At 37.7% G+C, this 24,336-nt stretch overlaps 1 protein-coding gene across 11 annotated transcripts in view; it reads left to right on the top strand.

Annotated features, from left to right (window-relative positions):
• Positions 1 to 2,500: 2,500 nt before the first annotated feature.
• Positions 2,501 to 24,336, top strand: part of larp1b (La ribonucleoprotein 1B) — a 48,633-nt gene continuing 26,797 nt past the window's right edge. For 4 of the 11 annotated variants that reach the window (XM_008278261.1, XM_008278262.1, XM_008278263.1 and 1 more), the window contains exons 1-10: positions 2,501 to 3,323; positions 6,367 to 6,428; positions 10,717 to 10,794; positions 12,102 to 12,333; positions 14,308 to 14,460; positions 16,496 to 16,621; positions 17,621 to 17,789; positions 21,364 to 21,508; positions 21,612 to 21,789; positions 23,941 to 24,125. In XM_008278261.1, coding sequence (XP_008276483.1) covers positions 2,987 to 3,323; positions 6,367 to 6,428; positions 10,717 to 10,794; positions 12,102 to 12,333; positions 14,308 to 14,460; positions 16,496 to 16,621; positions 17,621 to 17,789; positions 21,364 to 21,508; positions 21,612 to 21,789; positions 23,941 to 24,125 — 1,665 coding nt within the window. In that variant the 5' untranslated portion in view covers positions 2,501 to 2,986. The remainder of the gene's footprint in view (positions 3,324 to 6,366; positions 6,429 to 10,716; positions 10,795 to 12,101; positions 12,334 to 14,307; positions 14,461 to 16,495; positions 16,622 to 17,620; positions 17,790 to 21,363; positions 21,509 to 21,611; positions 21,790 to 23,940; positions 24,126 to 24,336) is intronic. The other 7 variants (XM_008278266.1, XM_008278269.1, XM_008278264.1 and 4 more) reach the window with 6 other exon arrangements.

A 24,336-nucleotide genomic window follows, 5' to 3' on the forward strand; every position in this document is an offset into this window, starting at 1 on the left:
ATGAAATGAAATGAATGAAAAATACTTTATCATTCATTTCATTTCATTTCATATTACATTTCATATTATATTCATATAAGCCCACCATCTCCATTTCATGAGGGATCCTCGTCTCCTTCCACAAAAAGCATGTTATTGTGTTTTTTAAAAATGCCCCGGCAGACAACAACAACCTCGTGGCTGCATTCTACACGCTGAAAACGGAGTAGGAGTTGGATCATTGCAATAAAGCAGGCCTGCAGATTAGCCATATCATGTCATGTTATGTTTACCAGACACCAAACGCTCCACATCGTCACAAACACACCGTCCCCACTGGAAAGCACGCTGGTGGCAGCATCATGATTCAGGAGCAGAAGAAGAGAAGGATGTAAAACAGAAACTTTACTGTTTCGCGAAGGCAAACAGCAGCTAGTTTCACTTTTCTGTAACTTAATTTAAATCAGTTGAATAAATGACATCAGTGTAAATACAGGCTTTTATTTACATCTGAGCAGTTGCAGCGTTGAAGCCTCGTTGCCCGACCGTTTATTGCCACCAGTGATTCCTTACTGCGGTCGGAGCCGTTGTTCCTGATCCTCCTGATTCCTAATTCCCTAAAGGAAAGCTAAGAAGCTACGGGACCAGTTTTCTTTCAACTCGTAATTACAGGTTGAAGAAGACGACATGAACGTAGGAACACAACAGCTAACGCGGCAGAAATCCAGCAAACAAAACAAGTTGTCATTCAGCTTTATTGATAAAACCACATATGAGAACATCCATTTATAAATTAACTCTTCATGTTGTCATTCTCTCCTTTTTGGGATCATGTTGCCCTCCTGCTTCCTCATGATGTAGAGACGATATTCAGATATTTAAAGGAAAACCTCCTCCATCTGCAGAAAGAATAAATAAATGAATGAATCTTGTGTTTTTAGATCCCAGAACTATGATGAATGAGGTGCAGATTCTTCTCATGAAGCTGCTCAGAGAAGTTCAGAAACCAACTCGGCTTCACAGGTTATGAACTGTTGTGTTGTTTTAATATTACATTAATAATGAGGTGGATCATTTCCAAGCTTCTGTAGATTGTTTTAGACGATACATCGTAGTTTGGAAGCAATCAGTGTTAACTGGCAGAACAGCGCTCATGTTTTTACTATTTTTCACATCACTGTGATTATTTTTAATTCAGAGCTAAATTGTACTTTATCAACCTGTAGTCAGTCAGATAGACAACAAACATGATTGTCAAAGAGGTGATCAAGACTGTTTCTTGCATCTTTTAGTGATGTCAAAGTTTAATTTTTTTGAACTTTTAGAAATTTTCCGAAACCACTGATTTCCACGAGGTCACCTGAAATAAAAGAAGTCTACACACATTTCTAAATATTATATTGATATTTGAATGAATAGTTTTTCTTCTGTGTTTCTTTTTGTAATAATAATAATCTTTTTCTACATATCTCATATTTTCTATTAAATGAAAACTTGTCGGATATACCTGTCCTTAATATGTTGATTTAAAAATATAAATTAGTTAAATAACATTTAGAATGGCATATGATGGATAAAATGATTATTTTCCTGACTACTTAATTAGTTTTTTGTTTAGAAAATAGTGAAAAATCTGTTTCTCAAGAAGTTTATCTGTCCACAACCCAAAGACTAGTGTCCTTTAGACCTGAAGCAACTAATAGGCTAGTTGTCAACTTGACATGTAGATTAAATGTTTTTTACATGTTTGTTTCCTAAAGTGAAATAACCTGAAGTATAGATAAAACAGAACTTTGTTCATCCCAAAGAAATTCTTAAAAGAAGCATCTGTAAAACAATCAACAGTACTTATTTTGTTTATTTTACTTTACTATTATTTTTACTGATGTCTGTACAGCTGCACTGCTCTATGTTTTAATGGATTAACTTATCCTAATATTTACATTCTTATATATTTGAAAAAGAGTGTTATGTGTATGTTGTTTTACAGCAGGAGTTCAAATGATCAGGATCGTTATCAGGCTTCTGCAGAGCTTGATGATGAGCTGATCATTTGAATCAGGTGTGTTGGAAGACGGAAACATCTAAAACATGCAGGATTGTGGCCCTCGAGGACCAGGATTGGACACCCCTGTTTTAAAGCATACTTCTGATATGCCCTTCTTCTTCTCAATGTTGATTTAAAAAATTATCAGTCATAGTAACTTATAATAGAAAAAAGCAGCAACTAAGGCTCCCGCTAACAATTACTTTTTATTGTTGTTGATTATTTTCCTGATTTCCTAGAAATGAATGAAAAATCTGTGTTTCTCAAGTAATTTATGTGTCCACAACCCAAAGATGTTCAGTTTAGCGTCCTTCAGACATGCAGCAGCTAATAGATTCACTTCTTCAAAATTTAATTGCATGTTTTATATTTATTCCCTCAAGTAAAAATAACCTCCAGTCGTGTATATGGTCGTGTCTTGTGTGCGCGCTGTAGTGGCGCCGTGCGGCCGCTGGGGGCAGCAGCGTCACTGTTTACAGCCACCCAGCAGCAGGCTGCACGAGCTCCGGGCTGGTAGCGTGGAGCTGAAACCGGAGCCGCACCGAGAGGAGGTCGCTGTAGCAGCTTGTTGAGAAAAAAGTTACCGAAAGTCGCAGGAGAACCGACTCGACCGGCGCCGTTCGCATGGTGACAAACTCCGGACTCCGAGGTAGCTGTTTGTTGGCATGAGAAAGTCGCTTCAAGTGGAAAAAAAGCTAAATTTAAAGCCGCTCGGGGCTCGCGGACTTCTGCATGGTCGCTAGCTAGCTAACAGTTAGCCTGCAGGAGCTACTCGGCTAGCTGGCTTAGCTGGCGAGGTCCAGCCCAAAAAAAAAAAAAAAAAAAAAAAAAAGTTGTTTACCCCGAGTTGTGGATGTGGTCACCCCCCGAGCTTTTCACGACTTTTCTCTGGGATAAGAGAGCAAGGACCAAAAAATCACCCTGGATTTAACACCGCGCGGCTGTTAGGAAACTAGCAGGATGTCCGCAGAGGTTGAGTGCAGTCAGGTCGACTCGGGTTTGACAGCGGCCAGCAGCTCGGGCGACCAAAACAAGTCCGAGGGGCGAGAGAAGGAAGAACCGGGCCAGAGGGGCTCCGAGAAGCAACCGGCGGACAGCCAGGGCTCCGAGGCGGCCAGGAGCCCCGCGGACACGCACAAGAAATGCAAAGAAAACGATAAAGAGAACGACCAAAGCGCTGACTCGGCTGTCGAGGCGGTGAAGAGGAAAGTTGTGGAAGCTCCTCCGCCGAAAGTGAACCCGTGGACGAAGAGGACGACGGGCAGAGTCCCGGTGAACAACATCTCCCAGGAGAAAGGTGAGCAACCCTTTCGTTTTTTTTATTATGAGCATTATTATTATTAATATTTCCTCGCATTTACACACATTAAACCAAACACGCTCCCCCCGCATGCGCACTGGAGCTGCAGCCCCCTGTGTTTTTTTGACAGCCTCTTTAATAAATCCGCCGATCGCAGCTCATTCTGGGTTAATTTCGAGTCAAAATCAGGTGCATGGACGTGAATGTCAGGACAGTGGAGCCGTGCTGGAGGTGCCATGTCTGCCCCCCCATCCCCCTCTGCGTGCTCGGATTGCTCCGGAGCACCACGTGTTGATTGCTGACAACTGCTACTTCTTTTAGCTGCTCCATGCTAACCGTGCCGCGGCTCCCAGCTGCCAGCAAACGCCGCCGACAGAGAGCCAGAGCGGGCGTAAGGGGCTCCACGGAGCAGCGGGAGAAGCTCAGATGGAGCCAAATATCAAACGTGGAGCTTGTGCGCTTCAGGGTTGACTCATAGCAAGATGAGGCTAAGGCAGCCAGGCTAGCTGCTGTGAAGGCACGTTTTGCATGTCCAATGGCCTTTCTGCCTGCAGTTCCTCCCACCAGCCAGCTCCCCACTGTCACTAGTGAAAGCACAAGTATGTGGACAAGGTGGTAGAACAGGTGGGGAAGATAAAGTGAGTTAGGGCTGTAAACCAATCGTGATATCTGCTTTGGGGTGAATCCAGCTCTCAGTTATGGGATTTGGCAGAAAAACTGCTTCAGAAGTTTAAAAATCCCACTTTTAAAAATTTATAATGAAGAAAAATAACAAATAGAGCTGCAGCTTATGATTATTGTCATCTTTTAATTGCTTTCCTAATCAGTCAATTAGCTGTTGTCTGTATAAAAGGTCAGAAAATGGTGAAAATGTTCGTCCACAACCCAAAGATATTAAGTTTATTGTCAGTTATTAAAATGAACACCAACTGTTTTGCTAATTGATTAATTGCTTTGAGTGTTTTCCAAAGAAAACAAGTCAAAATGATCCAACTGCAGCCTCCTAAATGTGATTATTTTCTTATTTCTTTCCTCCTCTGTGACGATAAACTTGCTGTCTTTGGGGTTGTAGATGAAACTAGACGTTTCTTGGCACATTTGACCATTTTGTGAAGTTTTATATGTCCAACACCTCACAGATTATTGAGAAAAATAATTCAGATGTTAATCAACAATATGGGGGAAAATGAGGAGTTACACAACTGGAAAATATGCAAATTTAGGAAGTTTGAATCAGAGAAGTAAGACTTTTTTTTGTGGAAAAAAATACTCAAAGCATTTTTAGATATAGTTTTTCTCCAATGAATTAATTAAATTTAACTTAAACCTAAAATATTTGAGGCTGTAACTGATTACTTACATTGTTGATTAATCTGTTGATTATTTTCTTGATTAAGTGATTAGTTTTTTACATTTTAAAGGTCTGATAAAAGGGGGAAAAGTCCAGGATAACAAATGTCTTGTTTTGTTCACAGTCCAAAGATGTAATTTGCTGTAAGAGAGGAAGAAATAAACAAGTAAATATTCACATTTAAGGAGATGGAATCAAAGAAATTAGCTTTATTTGTTTTAAAACAAACTGCTCCAACCGATTGATTAAGATAATTGGTGAGCAATATAAGAACTGACAACTGATTAGTTTGTAGTTGGAACTGAAACCAGTTAGTCAGTAACAGAAAACTTGTGATTTTTTTTTAAGCAAAACTGTTCATGATTCAATAGTTGATCTTGTCCAGTGTCGCTGTGACTCATTTCATCCAACCAACATCTAAAAAAAACCCCAAATATAGTCACTTCATAATGATGCGACATCTCAGATTTGATAAGCGCCTGATGAAAACAGAAATAGTTTGTTAGAAGAGTTTTCTGTTGATGCGCTATTAATTATAGTTTTGAAGATTTGTTTTTCTAGCAGCAGCAAACCAGAACAAAACAGATGTGACAGGAGAGGACCCGATTAAATCTTTGTGAAAAGAATTATGAACAAAGAATTGGCAGTGAGTTGACGAGCAATTGTAGTTTTAAAAAAATATCTATAGTTGTGCAAATAATACAACAAAACAAACCAAAACATGAACCTTCTCTCAACTCTTGACACGAAAATTAAAGGAACGAACAATCTGAAGCGTTGAAGCACTAGAAAGAAGCAAACTCTTTATAGTTTTACTCGATAAACCGCTAAATTACGGCTGCTTTAACTAATTTCACACATGGAGTTGAGTTGACTCGTGTAGACAGCTGTGGAAACCCACGACAGGCCTGTTGGTGTCGTAGTTTTGCCTCCGAGCTTAACATTTTTGGCTGAATGCCTGCATTACAAAGCGGGGTTGTGGAGTTTGAAAGATGTAAATCAGGAAGGGAGGGGAAGAGTTTTGTGGAGTAAAAAATGAAGATATCTGCAAATGATCTTTTTCAATGTGCCCCAATTCAATGGGAATGTAGTAGTGAACAGGTGGAGCGTCCTTTGATTAATCGGCGTCGGATTGATTAACTTTCTAATCATTTCAAACGAGTCAATCCTCATCTGCTGATTGTCAGTTTCCGAATTAAAACAGCCGCTTTGTTGATTTCAGACGCTCGGTTTGAGTTATGAATGTGTGTCAGAGCGGCGGCCGGGAGCTATATTTGAAACTCCGGCATCGTTTTACAGCTCTACTGTACGACCCAGCGCTGTGGGTGGACGTCTGCAGGCTTCGTGTGGAGAGCCTCGAGAAGCCCTTATCAATCCGACCATCCTCTGGCGAGCGATAGGCCCCGTCATGGCTGCCACTCCCAGCCGTACACAAAACACCCTCGACGAGTTCTCCTCTGGGGGCGGAGGGGGGCCTGTAAATTTATTCATTGTTGTGTGCTGACAGAAAATTCCCAAATGCTTCCCAAACACACGACTTTTCAGCTGTAGGGTTGAGCGACCTGCCTGACTGTTGTTGTTTTTTTTTTTTAAAAAAGAGAAAAAAACCACTGAAGCTCTTTGGATTTACTGTATAACCGCCTGCAGATATGAAGCTGTCAATCTCACTTATTGATTTTGTGTCTGCAGATCAGCAAAATGCCCTGAAAGTCGTCCGAGCGAGCAAACCCAGAACGAGAAAATCCAGCAAGGTAACGCTCCTTCACTTCTCTGTCGTGTGTTTTTGTTTTTTTAACCCTCTGAACCTCGAGCAGTTTCACCTTTTTATTCAGCATTTTTCCACCGCACTCAGGTCCACTCGGGTTTGACAGCGAAAGCAAAATAATTTACTGTTGCTTCACGATTAATTATAATAATTTTTAAATAGATAGTTTTCAAACGTAAAAAATAGCAGCATGAAAACAGAACAAACTAATTTAAATTTAACCACTAAAATGAAGCACATTTAGAGCTTCAGGTGTAAAACTATTTGTATTTTCACTTGATAAATGACAAGGCAAGTGTTAGCTGCGTTATATTCACCAGATATTAAGTCACAATAAAGCAAAAACCGCTGCAAGTTTTTGCTTGATTATGATGATGATTTTTTTTTTCTGTCAGTTGACTATTAACCATAATTTAAAAAATATATGTAGTTTTTATATTTCTGTGTCCGTGGAAACAGTAGAGAGAACTCAAACACGTCTTTTGTGCAGTATGATAGACTTATAAATTACACAAAAAAGAAAGAATTAAAGTCAAATTTCTTTGAGCATTTATTTTACTTAAATTACTGCATGTTCAATTAGTTTCTGTACTTGGTTTTTTTACCTGCTCTGTGTAAACACTGCCTGCAGTTCAACCGAAAACTCTGAATTTTCCTCACTTGGCTGTTGGTCCCAGCTGAGTCATTAATGGCTTTATGTTTTCCCACAGAAGCGCAGAAATATTTGTTTTTTTACAAAACCTGTTTAGTGCCAACGGTTTGTTTTTAGCAAATTTTTAAACGAGATGCAGAATAAATTGATTTGTCACTAGTGGCTCTAGTTTGCACCCAGTTGCACTTTGTTTTTTGTGTTTTTTACAGAATGTAGTTACTGCAAACAGTTTATTTTTGGACACATTTTAAATGACTTGTGCAGCGTTAAGGGATTTAGATGAAATATCACAGTAGAGTTAGAATTTTAGATAATTCCCTGATGAGTAAAGGTGTTCAAGGACGCTCTGAAAGCTGAAAATCCAGTCATTCTTTCTCTTTTTTTCGATTTTATGACTCTGATAATTAACCTGAAATGAACACGTACAATATTCTTCCTACATGTGTTACCAGTACTGGGAGAAATAGCAACTTATCATATGATAAATATATATCTTTTTAATTTCTTCTCTCTGAGCTGTGTAAACACTGCCTGCAGTTGAGCTGAAAAGTCTCAGAATTTTTAACAAGTGTGTGTTGGTCGCTTTTGAGTCATTAATGGCTTCAGGTTTGCACCAAGTGCCACGTAATTTTTTAGTTTTCACAGAGTCTGTTTCGTGCAAATGGTTTATTTTTGGCAAATTTTTTTAAACGAGGCTTGCAGAGTTAAATTAAATTTAGATTAAATTAATTCCCAGATGGAATGAGGTGTTCGAGGACTGTCTATAAGTTGAAAATCCAATGATTCGTACTGTTTTATGGTGATAAATGGTGTAGTTTCAGTCACTTCTTCATTAAAAGGATGTGCCTTTTAAACCTGCCGGGGCTATTTGAGGTTCAGAGGGTTAAAGTTTAAATCTACATTAGCATCTTAGATTTATAGATCTCGATAATTAATCCCAAAGAAACACTAAATCAGCTCAGAATGGGCTCAACAGAGCGCACCATTGGCTAAAAATCTAATAATTTTCTTGCTGTTTCTGACCATTTACAGAACAAAAATGTCTCATGTGTTTTTATATGAAACTCCAACGAACAAAACCAGTTAAAATATATTTTTTTTATCGTTGATTCTGGCCAAAAGAAACTTTAGCAAGGGCACCAGAAATTCCCCTGCACTGGAAAATCCCTCTAATTAATCAGCACATGTTGCCACTTTGGTCTGTTTCACGTCTCTGCTGATGTACAATTTTTTTAATCGAGTTTGCAAAAAAAAAAAAAGAAATAAAAAAGGCACGTTTCTGGCATCGCATGTTTGGCTCTCCGGTGCGTTCACATGTTCGTCTTTCACCGCTGCAGCTTCTTGCCAGGTTCTGACATGCAGGATGAGAACTTGACATCTGCTGCCGGCCAAATGCGAGGTGGTTCGAGCTGCTGTTCTGTGGTTTTGTTTGCTTTTCCAACCAGTTTTTCCCTCCGCAGTAGCGTGAAGTTACTGCCTGGGGGGGGGGATGCTACGAAAAAAATCTTAAAAAGGTCAGAATGTTGTTTTCAAACGCCGGTGATGATTGTGAAGCCTCGGCTCTGTCCATCCGCTGAGGGGTTTTTACACCGTTTTAGGTTATTTTTAGGTCTTTTAATGTCATGTATGTAGTCAGAGGCACACGCTAAGTTGGCTGGTATTAATATTGCCACATACGGCGTGTTTTTATGGAGCCCGATGACCCAGAATGCAACCTGCTGACATTTTCACAAAGTCATGTGTCTGAGGTGACGAGTCACAATAAATTCTGACGTATTCTTGTGCTGTTAGGACGAGTCGATCGATTCATTATCACACAATTAATATGGGAATAATCCAAGGATTGCCAAATAACATCCTGAAAATTAAACCGATATATGTTTTATTGTATGATCTAACATGAGACTAAACTTTAATTAAATGTGTAGTTTTTTGTTTTAGTTATTGTAGATGTCTCACAATTAAGGCTGCCACTAATAATTGTTTTAATTATGGATTAACCTGCTGACTATTAGAATAATAATCATCCAACATGCAAAGATATTCATTTTACTATCCACAAAAAATCTGAAAAATACAACATTTGAGAAGAATGTGAAGAAACTACGACTATGTTCAGCCAGAGACTATGGTGGTTGGAGGTGTTTTTGTTTGTTTAAATTACTAAAATTTATCATTTCTTTGACCAAAAACCAACATTTTGTGTGTCCTTATAATAAAGCAGTATTTATTTAAGAGCTGAGTTTGAGATTATTGGAGAAAAATGTAAGAAAAGAACCAAAAAAAACAACAAAAAAGTGCTTGTAGATCTGTCAGAATTTAGGCAGCCACTTATAATTGTATTTATTAGGTGTTTATTATCGATATAACTGTCTGAAACACAAATATATTAAGTTTAATGTGATAAATATCCAGCGAAACAGCAGCAAAATAGAACATTTGAGAACCTACTGTGTACATCTGTAGATTTGTTTAAAGTAAACCAGATCTTTGGTGCAAAATTTAGGATTGTTTGGAGGCGTTTTTGTAGCTTTAATTTACTTAAAAATCGACTAAAAAGCCAAAATTTGTCCTTTTTTTTTAAAATCAAAAAAACTACAGCGTATATTCTTAAAATTAAGCAGTATTTACTTGAGAACTGAGTTTGAGATTCTTAAATAAAAATAAAGGAAACGACAGTAAAAATTAAATATAACGTTGATGATTTGTTTAAAGATTTGAGGATTTATCCAAAAACAGACTTTTTTTTTTTAACTTCAGGATATTTCAGAATTAAAATTGCTCCAAATTATTATTAATTTTTATTAGACATTGGTCATTTATTTAAATAATAACAGTCAGATACACAAAGATATTCAAGTTTAACGTCATTAATGTTCACCAAAAAATGTAATTTCTAATTTTTTGAGTAAATATCTGCATTCTGTTTGTCCTTAAAATTAAGCGTAGTTTACTTGAGAACATAGTTTGAGATTATAAGAAAAATAATGTCAGAAAATACAATTAAAACTGAACATAATTGGATCAATTTGATTTTTTTTTTTTGACACATTTTTGTTTAAACATATAAATATCTCAGAATTAGGGCTGCCACTAGTAATTATTTTTTATTAAGGATTAATCTGATCATTATTAGAACGATAAATGTCCGAAACACAAAGATTTTCAGTTAAATGTCATTAATATTCACAAAAAGCTGCTAATTATACCTTTTAATAAGCTGCCATGTACAGCTATGGAGATGAGATTTACGTGCAAAATTAAAGTGCACCAACATTTATATTCGTGATTTAGGTGAAATTTACCAGACGTGTGACGTAGAGTGCACACAGTATGTATATTTGAAACGCCGGTATTGCACTTCTATTTGCTCTTTAAGCCTGTCGTCTAGCTAACCTTGATCTCATATCAGTTTGTCCACATTTACAACATTCCCGCTGCTGGAAAGTGACTCCCGTGGCCTGTTTATCGTCGCTGTTTGCAGTTTCCTCACAGACGGAGCACTGACCTCCTTTTCCTGCGCCGTTAAAATGACCGAAGCCTTCCCCGATCGCCAGGGGTCGACTCCTGAACGCTGAAACGCTCATTTTGTCCTTGTTTGTGTCCCTTTTTCTCTTTACAGTCGAGTGACTTCAGCGACATCACAAACTGGCCCACGCCCGGAGAGCTGGCCAAAGAGGTACGGGAAGCGGTGGGACGCGTGAGTTTACTGCGTTTTTGTGAATTGAACTCACAACCTGTGCTTGTTTTCTGCTCTGGGAAGCTTTTCTGGTTTGTGCTCACTAGATGGAGCACTAAAAACATGCAGGAGTTCACTCTGCAGAGAGCTGAAGCAGTGATGTGGATTAGAAACGTCCAAACGGGTTCAGTCATGACAGAAAACTCCAGAAGCAAAGTGTGACGTGAAGGAAATCCAGGAAAAAATAAGATGGTGTTAAAGCTGTAAAACTTTATTACGATAAAAAAAGCATTTATTGAGTTCAGTAGTCGTATATACCAATAAAAAAATATATATTTCTTTTTGTATTGTCTGTATAGAACATGAGATATAATCTGTTTTAATCATTTACATAAACATTTCACAATTTTTAAATGTTATATTTGACTAAATAAAGGCTTAAAACTCAACTTGGCTCCTTCTAAAAAATGCAAACTGACATTTACTTTCCACATTTGTATAAAACCACATTAACAGCAGTGGAAATATAACTTTAGCGTTCTAGTCGGAGGTATTTCTAAATGTTTAAATTGATTTAAAATCGACTAGAGAACATTTTTTGGTCAAAAAAGTTTGAGATTATTAGAGTAAACTGGCCCAAAAAAAGTGGAAACTAAAAAACTAAACAGAATTTTGCCGATTTCTGTAAGAAATATAAGATTTAATAGATTAAAATAAAGGTGTTCCTTATAGATATCTCTGAATTAATCCTGTCATCACTACTAGTAATAATAATTCTTCTCATTAGATTTTATTATAACATATTATATACAGCCTTAAATATAATGTCTGTCTAAAATGATAACTGTCCAGAACACAGAAATATTCAGTTTAATGTCATGACAATAATAATAATAATAATATAATAATGCCGTAATAATGGAGCAGATTGGAACATTTGAGAAGCTGAAACCAGCTCCAAAAAAAAAGACTAAACCAAGTGTCTGATTTATTTTCTTTTTAGTTTAAGATTTCAAAAAAGCAAAAACAACAACAAAAAAGCTTTGAAAAACTTGGAAATACATAAAAAGTGGAGTTTGAAAGTGTCCTAAAGCAGTTTTGCAATGAAGCTTTTCATTGATTTTACAGATTTTAAGTATTAATAGTTAAAAAGGACTTTAGTTGGTGCAAATCTAGACTTTTAAGTGTTTGAATTGTGTCTAAAACTTGTATTTGTTTGCGTCTGTGAGTGTTTGAGTGCAGAGAACAAGCAGATCCAACAGAATGAAGAATAAAAAGTCTTCCAAACGTGTGAGTCTGACCGCGTGTCGCTTCATTTTCTCTTCCAGCAGCAACAAAACGTCCTCAACAACAACGGTAAGAAGCCTCCGTCTTCCCGCCGCGAGAAGGACAAGAGAAGAGAGCGACCGGACAGGAAGTCCGAGAGCAGCCACGATGGAGGCGAGAGCAAAGAGAACCAGGAGGCCCAGCTGGACCCGCTGGGAGACCTGCCCAAAGACGGGGACTCCAAGGCGGCTCAGGACTCCAAGAGCGCCGGCCTGAAGAAGAGAGGAGGTGAGGGTGAGGAGATTCTTTATTTGGATGACGCATGACAATCGTGAATCACCACTGATTGATTTCAAATCGTTCCATCGCTGTCTCGTCAGATCCTCCATCTCCTTAGTTCTCTTATAAAACGCCGCCACCAGTCGACCAATCCACCTAAATCCTGACGTGCATGTTTGTTTTTGATCACTCGACTGCAGCGAGTTGTGTTGTTGATTGCTGCATGTCAATAACCGTATTGATCAGTGGTTGGTGGAGATTGGTGCATGCTCTGCTGGGACCATCTCACGAGTGCTCAGGCACCGATCTGTGCTCTTTGTGTGGAGGCACTTCATCATCTCATGAGTGTCTCAACCGGAGATGAAGTGAAGAGTTTTGTTCCAAAATGAGATGAAAGATGTCAAAAAAAATGTTAAAATGTGTTTTGACTTTAAGATTACTCAGAAAACTTGGCCAGAAATGCAAAATCCTTCAGAATTGTTGGTTTAATAATGTAAAATTTGACTCTGGAGCTGCACAAAATTACATAACGATAAACAATTATGGGATTTATGTGTCAAGTTTTGTTAATTAGATGCATTATATTGGTAAAGCTGTAATTACACTGTAAGTCATGTAAGATATAACAGTGGTACAAATGGTGTATGTCATAAGTGGACAAATCAGTCCTAGTATGAGGTCCTTTTAGTGGATGTTCTGGAGCTTTCGGTCACATTACGCAGTTTTCTTTATCAGATAGACGTTTCCAGGCTCCATCAAATGTCAAATGTGACTTCAAGCTTTTAACTTTACCTTCATGTTCACTTTAAAGTCAAGACATTCATCCTAAACCAGTTTCAGATTAAACCAAATACCCTTAAAATCAATTAATTAAAGGGAATCGTTTGACATTTTGAGAGTTTGATCAAAGGATTAAAGCCATTAAATATACGGGAAGCTATAGTTGGCCTAGCTTGGCTAAAAGAATGGAAATATGGAAACACAGCCTCAATCAGATGACAACAAAATCCACCGAGCAGCACCGCTAAAGCCGACCGTTATCACGTTTGAACTACTTTATTTCCTCCAAAAAACAAATGTGCTTGTCGTAAAACCAAGAACATTGTTGTGAAATGAAATTGTACCTGCTTTACAACTACTCGAGAGTTTTATAAGAGTGAGAATTTGGTTTGATGACAGTTTATCGACCGACCTGTCGAGCTGAACACAACAGTCCTAAAACAAACCCACTGACAAACCAAAAATAATTCCTTTACAGTTTAGTTTTGCATGTCTTATCAAAAAAACAAAGGGGGGGGGTTTAATGTCTTTAATTGGTCAGGGAGCTTTAGATGTGGTGGTAGTACGATGTTATTGCCTTAAGACAAAGCTAAGCTAGCTGTTTCCACTTGATTCCAGTATTCATTCTAAGCTAGTCTGACCTTATGCTAACTGTAGAGAAATCTCTTAGCAATAAAAACTAAAAACTGGCAGCCTCCATGGAGAAGTTTGTAATTTTACTGGGATTTGTGAACTCCACATGATAATTTGTCCTAAATATAATAATAAATATGACATTTGAGGGCTTTATACTACATCTTATTGCACATCTTAGAAAATTCAGCATGGAAACACATCAGCCAGCTCGCTATTTCTCATTCTTTAAGCCATAAAAGTAAGGTTGGTTGACAAATAATACGTTAGATATGAATTTCAGTATTATTAGAAAGCATTTTAGTGTCATTTCTATTTTTTAAATTGACATATTCTACATTTTTGCCTGTGATTCATCTTTCACATTCAACACCATTTAATCCATAACAGTCCAACATGAGGTGTTCTGTGTTGGGTCCAGCTGCCCCAGAATGCACATTTTTTTACTTTTGGTCACTTAAAAAAAAAAAGAGATTTATGTCAACGTGAGGATCTTTTATCTCAGAGATTGATGATGTTTGAGCGTTTTGGGCCAAAACTCTTCAAGCTCTGTTTCCGGTGTGCAATCATCGCCAGGTAACAAACGTAAGTGGGTTTCTCTGCCGCTGGAGGAGGCGTCCCGGGACGACGGCGACAAGACGCCCGGCGGGGACACCGGCAGCGACTCGCCCGACCCCACGTCGCCCAATCAAACGCTCCATAGTAGCAGAGCGCATGATAGCAGCAGGAGTAAGTGGAAAGAAGCTCCCCGTCTTCACGCCTTCAGTGTCTGCTTTTGCTGTTTGCTCTCCTAGCGCTAACATCGCCTCGTGTTTGCTCACCACTCTCCCCTGCGCTGCTCGCGTGCTTTCGCGGCAGCTGTTTTCCCTTTTTTTTTAATGCACGGCACAGAGGCAGCATGACCTCTGGCTCAGTCGTCTTGCATCAGACGTGATTCACAGCCTTTCAATTCACAAGAGTTTCTTAAAAAAAGGTTTTCCAACACCCTGGGTTTTGTTTTCACATCATTTCATTTTGTGTTCATGTAGGTTTTGTGTTCCTGTTGACTTTAGTTCTTTAGGTAGAGAACTGAACTCCACTAGAGAGAAGGAAGATAAGCTATCGGATGGGCACACAGATTGTAAATAAGACCCAGTTATACACGTCACTAATGGGAGCCTTTCTGTACACTAATTTTTCCTTCAACTTGTGCTTTATTTTTAAATTATTTCATTTCTTTTTAACTATTTTTGTCAATTTTGATGACATTTAACTTTAATTCTGACGTCTAGACGCAGAGAATTCGAGACGAGGACGATAAGCAACCAGATAGATTTTAAATAATCCAAATTAATTAGCAGAAAGAAAGAAATAAAACAGTTTAGAAAAGAGTGATTTGACCTGAGAGTGAAGATGCCGACTGTCCTTTTGAGTCAGCAATACTAAAATTTGAAGAACAAATAGACACACACAGATATAGATAGCAAGAATATGGATATATTTAAATATATTTAACTATTTGTAGATACAGAGATTACACATAAATACTTCCTGAGAAAACATATCACTTCTTTATTCTTATAGTTTATAGTTTTTCTTCAAAAGGAAATAATAAATCTGATGCGCCCACTTGTGAGTAGAGTTAAAACTGTAAGTTAAAAAACTGTTTTAATCAGTGATTAATTACACTCTTAAGGGCCCTCCTCTTAATTTTTAATCTTAGTTAGACTTTACCGATTAAATAAAGGTTGAATTTAATTTTAAACAAGCAAATTCATGAGTTTTTGAAGAAGTAAAATGCAGAAAATTTCATATTCATAGCGTTTTTTTTTTTGTTTTTTTTTAAATGATTCTTTATTTGCCAGTTTTGATTAAATTTGACACCAACCGTAGTTTTTAGATTTTAGAAATGGATATTTAAAAACTACGGTTGGTGTCAAATTTAATTCCTAATTAGATTAGAGGAGCATTTAGTAAGGAAAATAAGTCATCATATGTTCACACAGATTTTAAATAAACTCCATTTTACACAACTTGCTGACTTAATTTAGACCATTTTTCTTCTGCAAAAGATGATTAAAAGCCACATTTTTCAGATGCAGTTATGTGTGATTAGAGTTAAAACCATAAGTTTGTTATTTAATCAATCAATCGACCTAAAATTAAGGTTTAACTATTTACTGCCAGGATGCTCTTGTAGAATAAACTTTTATTCTCAGTGAGACTCTGTAAATAAAATAAAACAAATAAAAGTTTTTTAGTTTTTTTTTTAAATGAGCCAAAATGCCAAAGATTTAATCGTCTTAAAATAGTAAACTACGACTTTTTCTCGCTGTAAATTATTTAAAATCAAATTTATTGTGGTTCTAAACAAAACAAGAAGACTTCAGCTCCGATTCTAGGGAATAATTTCCTGAACTTCTAACTCTGAGAACAGTCGACCGGCGCTGAAGAAAGCTGCCGTCGTGCGTTTTATCAGAGCTGAAGGTTGTTTACACAATCTGACTAAACTGAAGATCATCTGATTGCTCGTGTTCCTTCCTCTGTGTGTTCAGTTGAGGTATTGTGGCATTCCCACATTTAGGAAAATGAAAAATATTGAAGATGAAAATGCCACAACAGATAAATAAAATCGCTATTTTAACGTTAAGAAGGATTTTGTTTGTGTTCAGCTGCTAATTTATTTTAAGTTCTGTATAGCTTTAAATGTAAATCGTCTTCAGACTTCACCAGAGACGAACCGCTACGTGAAACACTCGAACAATCCGACTTTTCTCGTTCGCAGGTTGGAGAAGAGAACCGCGGGATTACGGCGACGACACTTCCAGCGTCCGGAGCGACGGCGGCAGCGTTCGTGGAGGAATACGAGGTCGAGGAAAAGGTCGCGGACGCGGGAGAGGACGTGGACGAGGTGAGGACGCTGATCCAACAGACATAAACGTGACCTGAAGATGAAAAATAAAAGCAAAATAGACAATAATAAAAAAAAGTGACGTGTTAAAGATTGAAAAAATGAACTAAAATTTAAGTCAAAAAAGTCATGAAAGATAAAAACTAAAATGTAAGTAAAATTCATAAAAGTGAAAAAATAAGAAAATAAAAGATAAAATAGACTAAAATGTAGTTTAGAAATTGATAAATGGAAAAAAATAAAGACTAATAAAAAGTACATCAAGTAGACACAAAAAAAATAAAGGTATAAATTCATGAAAGCAGAACAAAATATATAAAATGATTGATAAAAGATGGATTAAATGGACTAAACTCAGTCAAAACTCAGAAGTAAAAAAAAAAAAAGAAAGTTAGGCTACAACAGATAAATAAAATGGATTTAAATGTAAGTAAAAAATTATAAAAGCAAAATAAAATAATAGAATGATTAGTAAAAGATGGATCAAATGGACTAAAGTGTAGGTAAAAATTAATAAAAGTAAAATAACGAAAGGTTGAACTATAAAATGGACTTAAATGTCAATAAAAATGTATAAGTGCAAAGAAAATTGAAGTGATGTAATTAAAGGTAAGACTAAAATGTAACAAAAAAGAAAATAGTTTAAGTTCAATTCCTTTTATTCAACTGACTAAAATGTGAGTGAATATTTACAAAAGAAAAGAATTAAAAGTGATATAAGATTTAAAATTCCTGAAAGAAAAATAGCAACAACAACAAAAAAAAAAGTAAAGTAATGAAAGTAAAATAAACTTAAAATAAATAGAGAAAACAAACCCATTAATAATTAAATGAATACCATCAACCAGAAATCAGCTTAGAAGGAAAGTCTTGAGTTTGCTTTTTAAAAATATCAACAATCTTTGCTGCAGCTCAGCTTTGAGTCACGTTTTCCTTTCGGCCTCGGTTCCTCAGCGCCTCACTGTTCTGTTCTGTTCTGTTCTGTTCTGTCGTCTGCAGGCCGGTACGAATACTCTGTGGGCTTCCGGGACTCTCAGTCGTCCGACGGTTCGGTTCAGGTCCCCACAGAGTTCGGCACCAACATGGTTTATTACTACGACGACGGCAGCAAGGTCCAGATGTACACGGTGGACGAGAAGCTCCTCAAGGAGTACATCAAACGGCAAATGTAAGTCGTTCACGGGACAAATCTACAAAGAACTGAGGAATTATACCAAAGTAACTAGAAGGTCTCATACAGAACTCTGTCATTTATGAGTTTATTTCCCTTTGATCATTACGATGATGGAGTTTGACCAGAGCCTTAATTTATTATTACTCACATTAACAATAACTTTGCTATCAGACCTTAATAAAGTTAATTTACCCAAAGACTTCTGCACTGAACAAAAAAAAATAAATCTGTGATACGTAGCACCCTCATTTTCATCAATTAGCAGCACGTTTGATAGTAGATTATTTCGTTTTTATTGCTTTATTTTTTTCCATTTTTCTCATATTTTCCTTGCCTAGTTTCTGGCTGCCTTCTTATAAATAATAACTGCATCGATTTGATAATCAATGAAGCATTTAAGTCACTTTTAAAACAATGTTTAAGACTTCTCCCTGCTGACATTCTCAAAAAAAGTTCTCGTTCACTTCCAAACAAACATCAGCTTTTTTCTGTTACCATGTTCAAAAAAAATCCAAAGGAATCACCAGTTAATTTGTAAAATGAAAAGGTAAATAAAATGCAAATAAAAAGAATGATTAGATTTTCCTTAATGTAGAGAAGGGGGACATAAATGTATGCTAGAAAACTTAAGAATTAAACACCATTGTGGGGCTCCGTCTCTCTTTAAAGGACATTTTTTTGGAGCCTCAATACCTTAAATGTTTGTTTTATTTAAGATTTTGTTTGTGGCTAATGAGGAAAATGATGCAGAAGGAAAAGTAATGCAAGAATATGTAAGATTTCCTGATAAATTTTACTGCATTTAAGGCCATTGTGGGAATCAAGTGCTCCTAAAATACGGTTATTTTTGCCGGAGAATGTAAAATATTTGGTTTATTTAAGATTTTGTACGTGATTATTGAGGTACAATGATGCAAAATGAAAATTTATGCAAGAAAATATAAGATTTACTCATACATTTTACTGCATTAAAGGCCACTTTAATGCAATAAGCGCTCCTAAAAGTGTTATTTTTTGTAGCCTTCAAACATAAATATTTGCTTTATGTTGGATTTTGTGTGATGAATAAGAAAAATGATGCAGAAAGACAATTTGTGTGAGAAAATATAAGATTTCCTGATAAGTTTTATTGCATTTTAGGCCATTGTGGGACTCAGGTGCTCCTAAAATTAGATTTCTTGTAACCTTACTACATAAAATAGGAAAATGTATGCAAAAAAATATGACATTGAAGGCCCAGCGTGGGACTAAAATGTATTTTTTTCGGCCTAATACCTGAAATATTTGTTAGATGTCAAAGCTTTAATACATTTTGAACCGGTATAATGAATCTGCCACGATTAGATCTGATAATAAATGCATTTTAGGCAGCTTCAGTCCTTCAAGTGCTTTAAAAACTGAAATTCATAGTTACTAGATTGACTTTTTAGTGCATCGGGTAACAAAACTTTGATCTTTTTCACATTAATCTGATTGAAAACGACTTCTGACAAGAAAAATGTGGTAACTTTCAGTCAGATTTCCGCCTCCAGCTCGTGCAAAGTTTAACGGTTAACTCAAGATTTACTGATAAGCAGCAACCGGTCGGTGAACCTCCTGCAGGGGGCAGCGCCGCCTCCTCCGAGCCGCCTCCTCCGAGCCGCCTCCTCCGAGCCGCCTCCCAGCTTTGGCCTCATTACAGATCAGAACGGTGGAGGGTGAGGGTGGGGTGAGCTCCTAAATATAGTCTGAGTGCTTCGGAGGGGACAGACCATGAATTATACGCAGGCCTGAGCAGGGAAATAAAAAAACAAAAAACCCAAACGAGAGTGATGGGTGAGGAAGAAGGGCCACCGTTGTCTCCTTCGCTCTCGTCTTCCTCGCTTTTATTCAGGCTGCTCAGTCAGCCGACGAGAAGCGACTCCTGGCTGCCTGCAGGCTGAGCTCGACATGCCGACCAGTGTGTGTGGTTGAAAGCACGCCGCCGTGACTTTAAGTGGTGTGACGGACGCAGACAGGGAGCTCTTCCAGTCTGGGTTTGGTGGTGGTGGTCCAGTCAGAACATCCTCCATTTAGAGGGAAAAATCAATTATAACGTAAACAGAAAGCTTCTGTTTCATCTCAGTAATGGAGCAAAATGTGTCTGGAGCACCAAAAATCTAAAATAAAATCAAGATGTTGAAAATCAGGACAGTTTGGCATAAAATGTAAGATAATTGTGTGATTTTTAGATTAATATGCTTGATTTATTTTTAGCTTTAAAAGGTGCTACATGAATTAAATTATTTAGCAAATGCTTTTTGAGTTAAACTTTTATTTTCTTTTAAAGATTTTTATATTACAGACTTTTCCGTAGGTTTTATGTGGTTCACAAAATGCCGCTGCTTGACATCCGGTTAAGACTCAACCCCTTAAAATTTTCGTTTCTGTTCTGCTGCTTGTGTCGCAAACCCGGCTGGCGATTTCAAACAAACTCTGACACTTAAAATAAATTTTAATTATTCATTCTGTTTTATCAAAATCATTAAAATGTAAAGGCTTGTCCTCAATGATTCCTCAGGATTTAAAAGAAAAAAAAAGAAAATCATTTGATTAGTCACTGCTTGAAGTCTAATTCTCACCATTTCAGTTTGTTGAGTTTTTGTACGGCTTCTCTGTTGAGACGGCATTTGCTCTGAAACTAAAAACAGCATCAGAGCCAGATGTTAGGTCATTTAACCACTTAAAACAGAAATGCAAAATCATCCAAACTTACAGAACTTATCAGAGCTAGAAACTGTAAAAACAGAAAAAAAAACAGTTTAGCCTTCTGATGCTCCTCGAACTACTCATCTGAGATGTGCCATTTCAAGAGGAAAATAACTAAATCTTAATTTAAAAATCACAATATTTCATCAAAATCGCCTTAATCTACATGTCTAATTAGAAAATTTGCAGAAAATAAAGAGTTTGCACCAGATTGTCTCACAACCGAAGAGCTATTAGGGATACAAATTCAAGTATGTCAACAAATTAAAAGTGCAAGTAGTCGTCCAGTGTTGGTAACGCCTCCAACAATGTTGTAAGTTTTTCCAGTTTTTGTAAAATACAGAATCAAAGATGGTCTCGAGATAATTTCCTTTAATCTAACAACATTTTGCACAATCAGAAATGATGTATTTTAGCTATAACTGTTAAAAACCCATAAGTCTGCTGCTCCTACGTACATGCAGATTACTTTATCTGATGTATTGTGCTACTAGTATGTATTAAATTACCATTAAATAAGATTCTGGTGGTTGGACTGTAGCCCTGTTAGTGTGCATGTGTGTGCACAGCTGAACGCTTGTATGATACCGCCTCTGGGGACTGTGGGGGTTGTGAGTCTGTGGTTATTTTGTGGGTCAGGGGCTGCAAAATTTGTTAAAAAGATAAATAAAAGGTCAACAATGAAGCAGCAGGACGTGAGACCTCTTCAATCTGGGTCCTTTTTGCACAAGTTGGGTTTGAGATGGGCGAAGAGATAGCTCCACTGCTCAAAGATTGTTTGTAATTGGGTGAAATTAAAAGATTTCGATGCTGATTAAGCGTATCATGTGTCTTCATCCAGTGAGTACTACTTCAGCCTCCACAACCTGGAGCGAGACTTCTTCCTGAGGAGAAAAATGGACGCACAGGGCTTCCTCCCCATCTCCCTCATCGCTAGCTTCCACAGAGTCCAGGCCCTCACCACCGATATCAACCTCATCATGGAGGTAACGTCGCATCGAATCCCCTGAGAGTGTTGCCTTCAGTGACAAATGTAAGATGTCTGGACTGTGGCGTTTTGTCCTTGTGTTAATGGATTCTGCCCTGCAGGCTCTGAAGAGCAGCACGGAAGTGGAGCTGGTGGACGACAGGGTTCGCTGTAAAACGGAGCCCGAGCGTTGGCCCATCGCCGTCCCGACCGTCGTGGGTTCCCCTCGCACCGACTTCTCGCAGCTCATCAACTGTCCTGAGTTTGTCCCTCGGCAGACGCTCAGCTCCACAAACTCCGGTCAGTATTTAAAGTCTTCTGGAGTAAAAAGTAGAAAGCAAGTTTTCCCCTTTTATTGCTTTGCACCACCAAACTCATCATCCCAAACACAACACCCCCAACCGTGAAACACGGTGGTGGCAGCATCATGATGGGGAGCACGGCGGCAGCATCACGGTGGTGGCAGCATCATGACATGAAGCATGGTGGTGGCAGCATCATGATGTGAAGCACGGCGGTGGCAGCATCATGATGTGAAACACGGTGGTGGCAGCATCATGATGTGAAGCATGGTGGTGGCAGCATCATGATGGTATGGTGGTGGCAGCATCATGATGTGGGTCTGTTTTCTCAGCAGGAGGCCCTATAAAACTTGTGAAGCTAGAGGGTAAAACAAACGCCACAAATCATAGGAACATTTTGGAGCCTAATGTGACGACACTGCAGGAGAACTGAGATTTGGTTGATTTTCTAGCAAGACAATGATGTGAAGCAAACAACCAAATCTCCACAGAAATGGTTTAAAGACAACAAGGGTAATGTTGTGGAGGCCGAGTTAGACCTCAATCCAACTGAGAACTTGTGGCTGAACTTACAATCCTCATGTAACCTGCCCAAGTTTCTTTTTACAAGAAAGAAACCCGTTTTCTTTAGTTCTGGTCAAAAAAAAAAAAAAGCTAAATTCAATCGACCATGCTTCAATGTTGAAAAGTGATGAAAAGGGGAAAACTTCCAAAGGGGGTGAACACGATTAGTATGCGATGTATGTATCCAAGGCCTCGTCGTGCTGTCGCGCCCCATCGTTGTGCAAAAACTAAACTCTGAGCGACACTTCCTGCTGTGGGTGACGTCTCCTTTCATTGCCGTCAACACAAACAAACTGTTTATTTTGACTCGCTCGACACCATCCTGCTGCCCCAAATACTCACTTGAGCAGCAAATGTGGATTAATCGCAGCTGGAGACTGTCCCCATCAAATGCTGTTTCCTCCCAATTCTCCTGTCCTCACATTACTGAACCTTTGAGCTAATTTTTTAAAGATTTATGTCTTCAGTGTTACAAAAAAGGAAGAAAGTCAGAATGTGTTAAGAAACAGACTAACAGACGGTCAGGTTTGATCTCGTCGAGAGACTTGTTGACGAAACATAAAGCGTCACCTGCGTTATCTGATAAGAAATTAGCGCATGCCGGTTAATATTTAATAATTATGTGATCGATCCAGGAGTGTGAGGTTCATATACACGCAGTAAAGTGGCTGTAAATGTTGGCCAGCTGTTTGGAATCTGGGTTAATTACCTGGAAATTACAAAAAAGTTTCACCATTTAGGACTTTACTCTCATACATTTAAGCCCAAAATTAGTAAGTTTTATTTAACCGACATGTTTCCTCGACCTGTAAATGACCTTAAACTCGTAAGGAAAGACCAAAAAACGTATGTTAGAGGTGTTAATGACAAATTTTAGCTGTTTTTCAAAGATGTGGAGATCGTTTAAAATCACAGTGAAGGCATGAAAAAAGCTTGTTAGCAGGAATAAAAATAGTTTGTCTGCTGTGATGGCAAATAAATGCTTTTTTGAATGTTTAATCATTAAAAAAAAAAAAAAAAAAAACCCAAAACAGAATAAACATAGTTAAGAATAGTTTGAAGTGCGTCATTAATATCAGCTTTGGTCAATAATTGGTCTTTTCCAGCCAAAAGACCAATTAGTTAAAGAAAATAACAACAGTAATGGAATATATGATTAAATATATAATAGTCTGTATATTATATCAAAACGTATGTAACAAAGTGGTTCTAGTGAATTTAAAGTCATTGGACTAATGATAAAATCAGCTCCAGTGGTGAAAAATTGGAAACAAATGATAATAATAACCAAAAGAAAGGGCATTAAAACTGAAATAAAAAGACAAAAAAACACAAAATGTGACTTCTTAACAAACCAAACTGACACAAAGATGTTAACAATAAGCATTATTTGTCATTTTAATACTTAGCAGGACTTATTTTTTGTATAAATATGAAATTATTTTTGATTAATCGGGCAGTTAACTTGTCATTTTAGCTCTACAACAGCCGGACGTCATAAAAATGTTGGTTTTTATATTCAAGGAGCTAATCTTTCTCTAATCACGTTGAGATCTAACTCTGAGCGACTTGTCGGGTTTTTCAGCCTCATCACCTGTGAAGGAGACTCCTCTGGAGTCGGCGACGCCTCAGGACTCGGCCGAACCCGCCTCCTCCAGCCGGGACTCGGGACTTCCGGCCGCAGACGACTCCAAAGACGCCCCGAAACCCGACCCAGACGCCTGGATCCAGGTGGAGAAGCGCCACCGACATCCCTCCGGAAAGGCGAAGGTAGGAGTGGAGTCGACTGGAGTTTAAAAAAAGTCTCTAAATCTGTCGATCCCTGTTATCTAACATCACCAATAAAAACACCTGATCACCAACTTACCTGCTTAAACGTTAACAGGACGACATGAAATTGAGGTTTTTGAAAATAAGATTAATTCAGACTGTAAATGTAATACGTGTCAACAGCTTGCCTGTTAAATAAATGATTATTTTA

The sequence above is a fragment of the Stegastes partitus genome, unplaced genomic scaffold (assembly GCF_000690725.1).
Source record: "Stegastes partitus isolate 25-593 unplaced genomic scaffold, Stegastes_partitus-1.0.2 Scaffold119, whole genome shotgun sequence".
Taxonomy (NCBI): Eukaryota; Metazoa; Chordata; class Actinopteri; family Pomacentridae; genus Stegastes; species Stegastes partitus.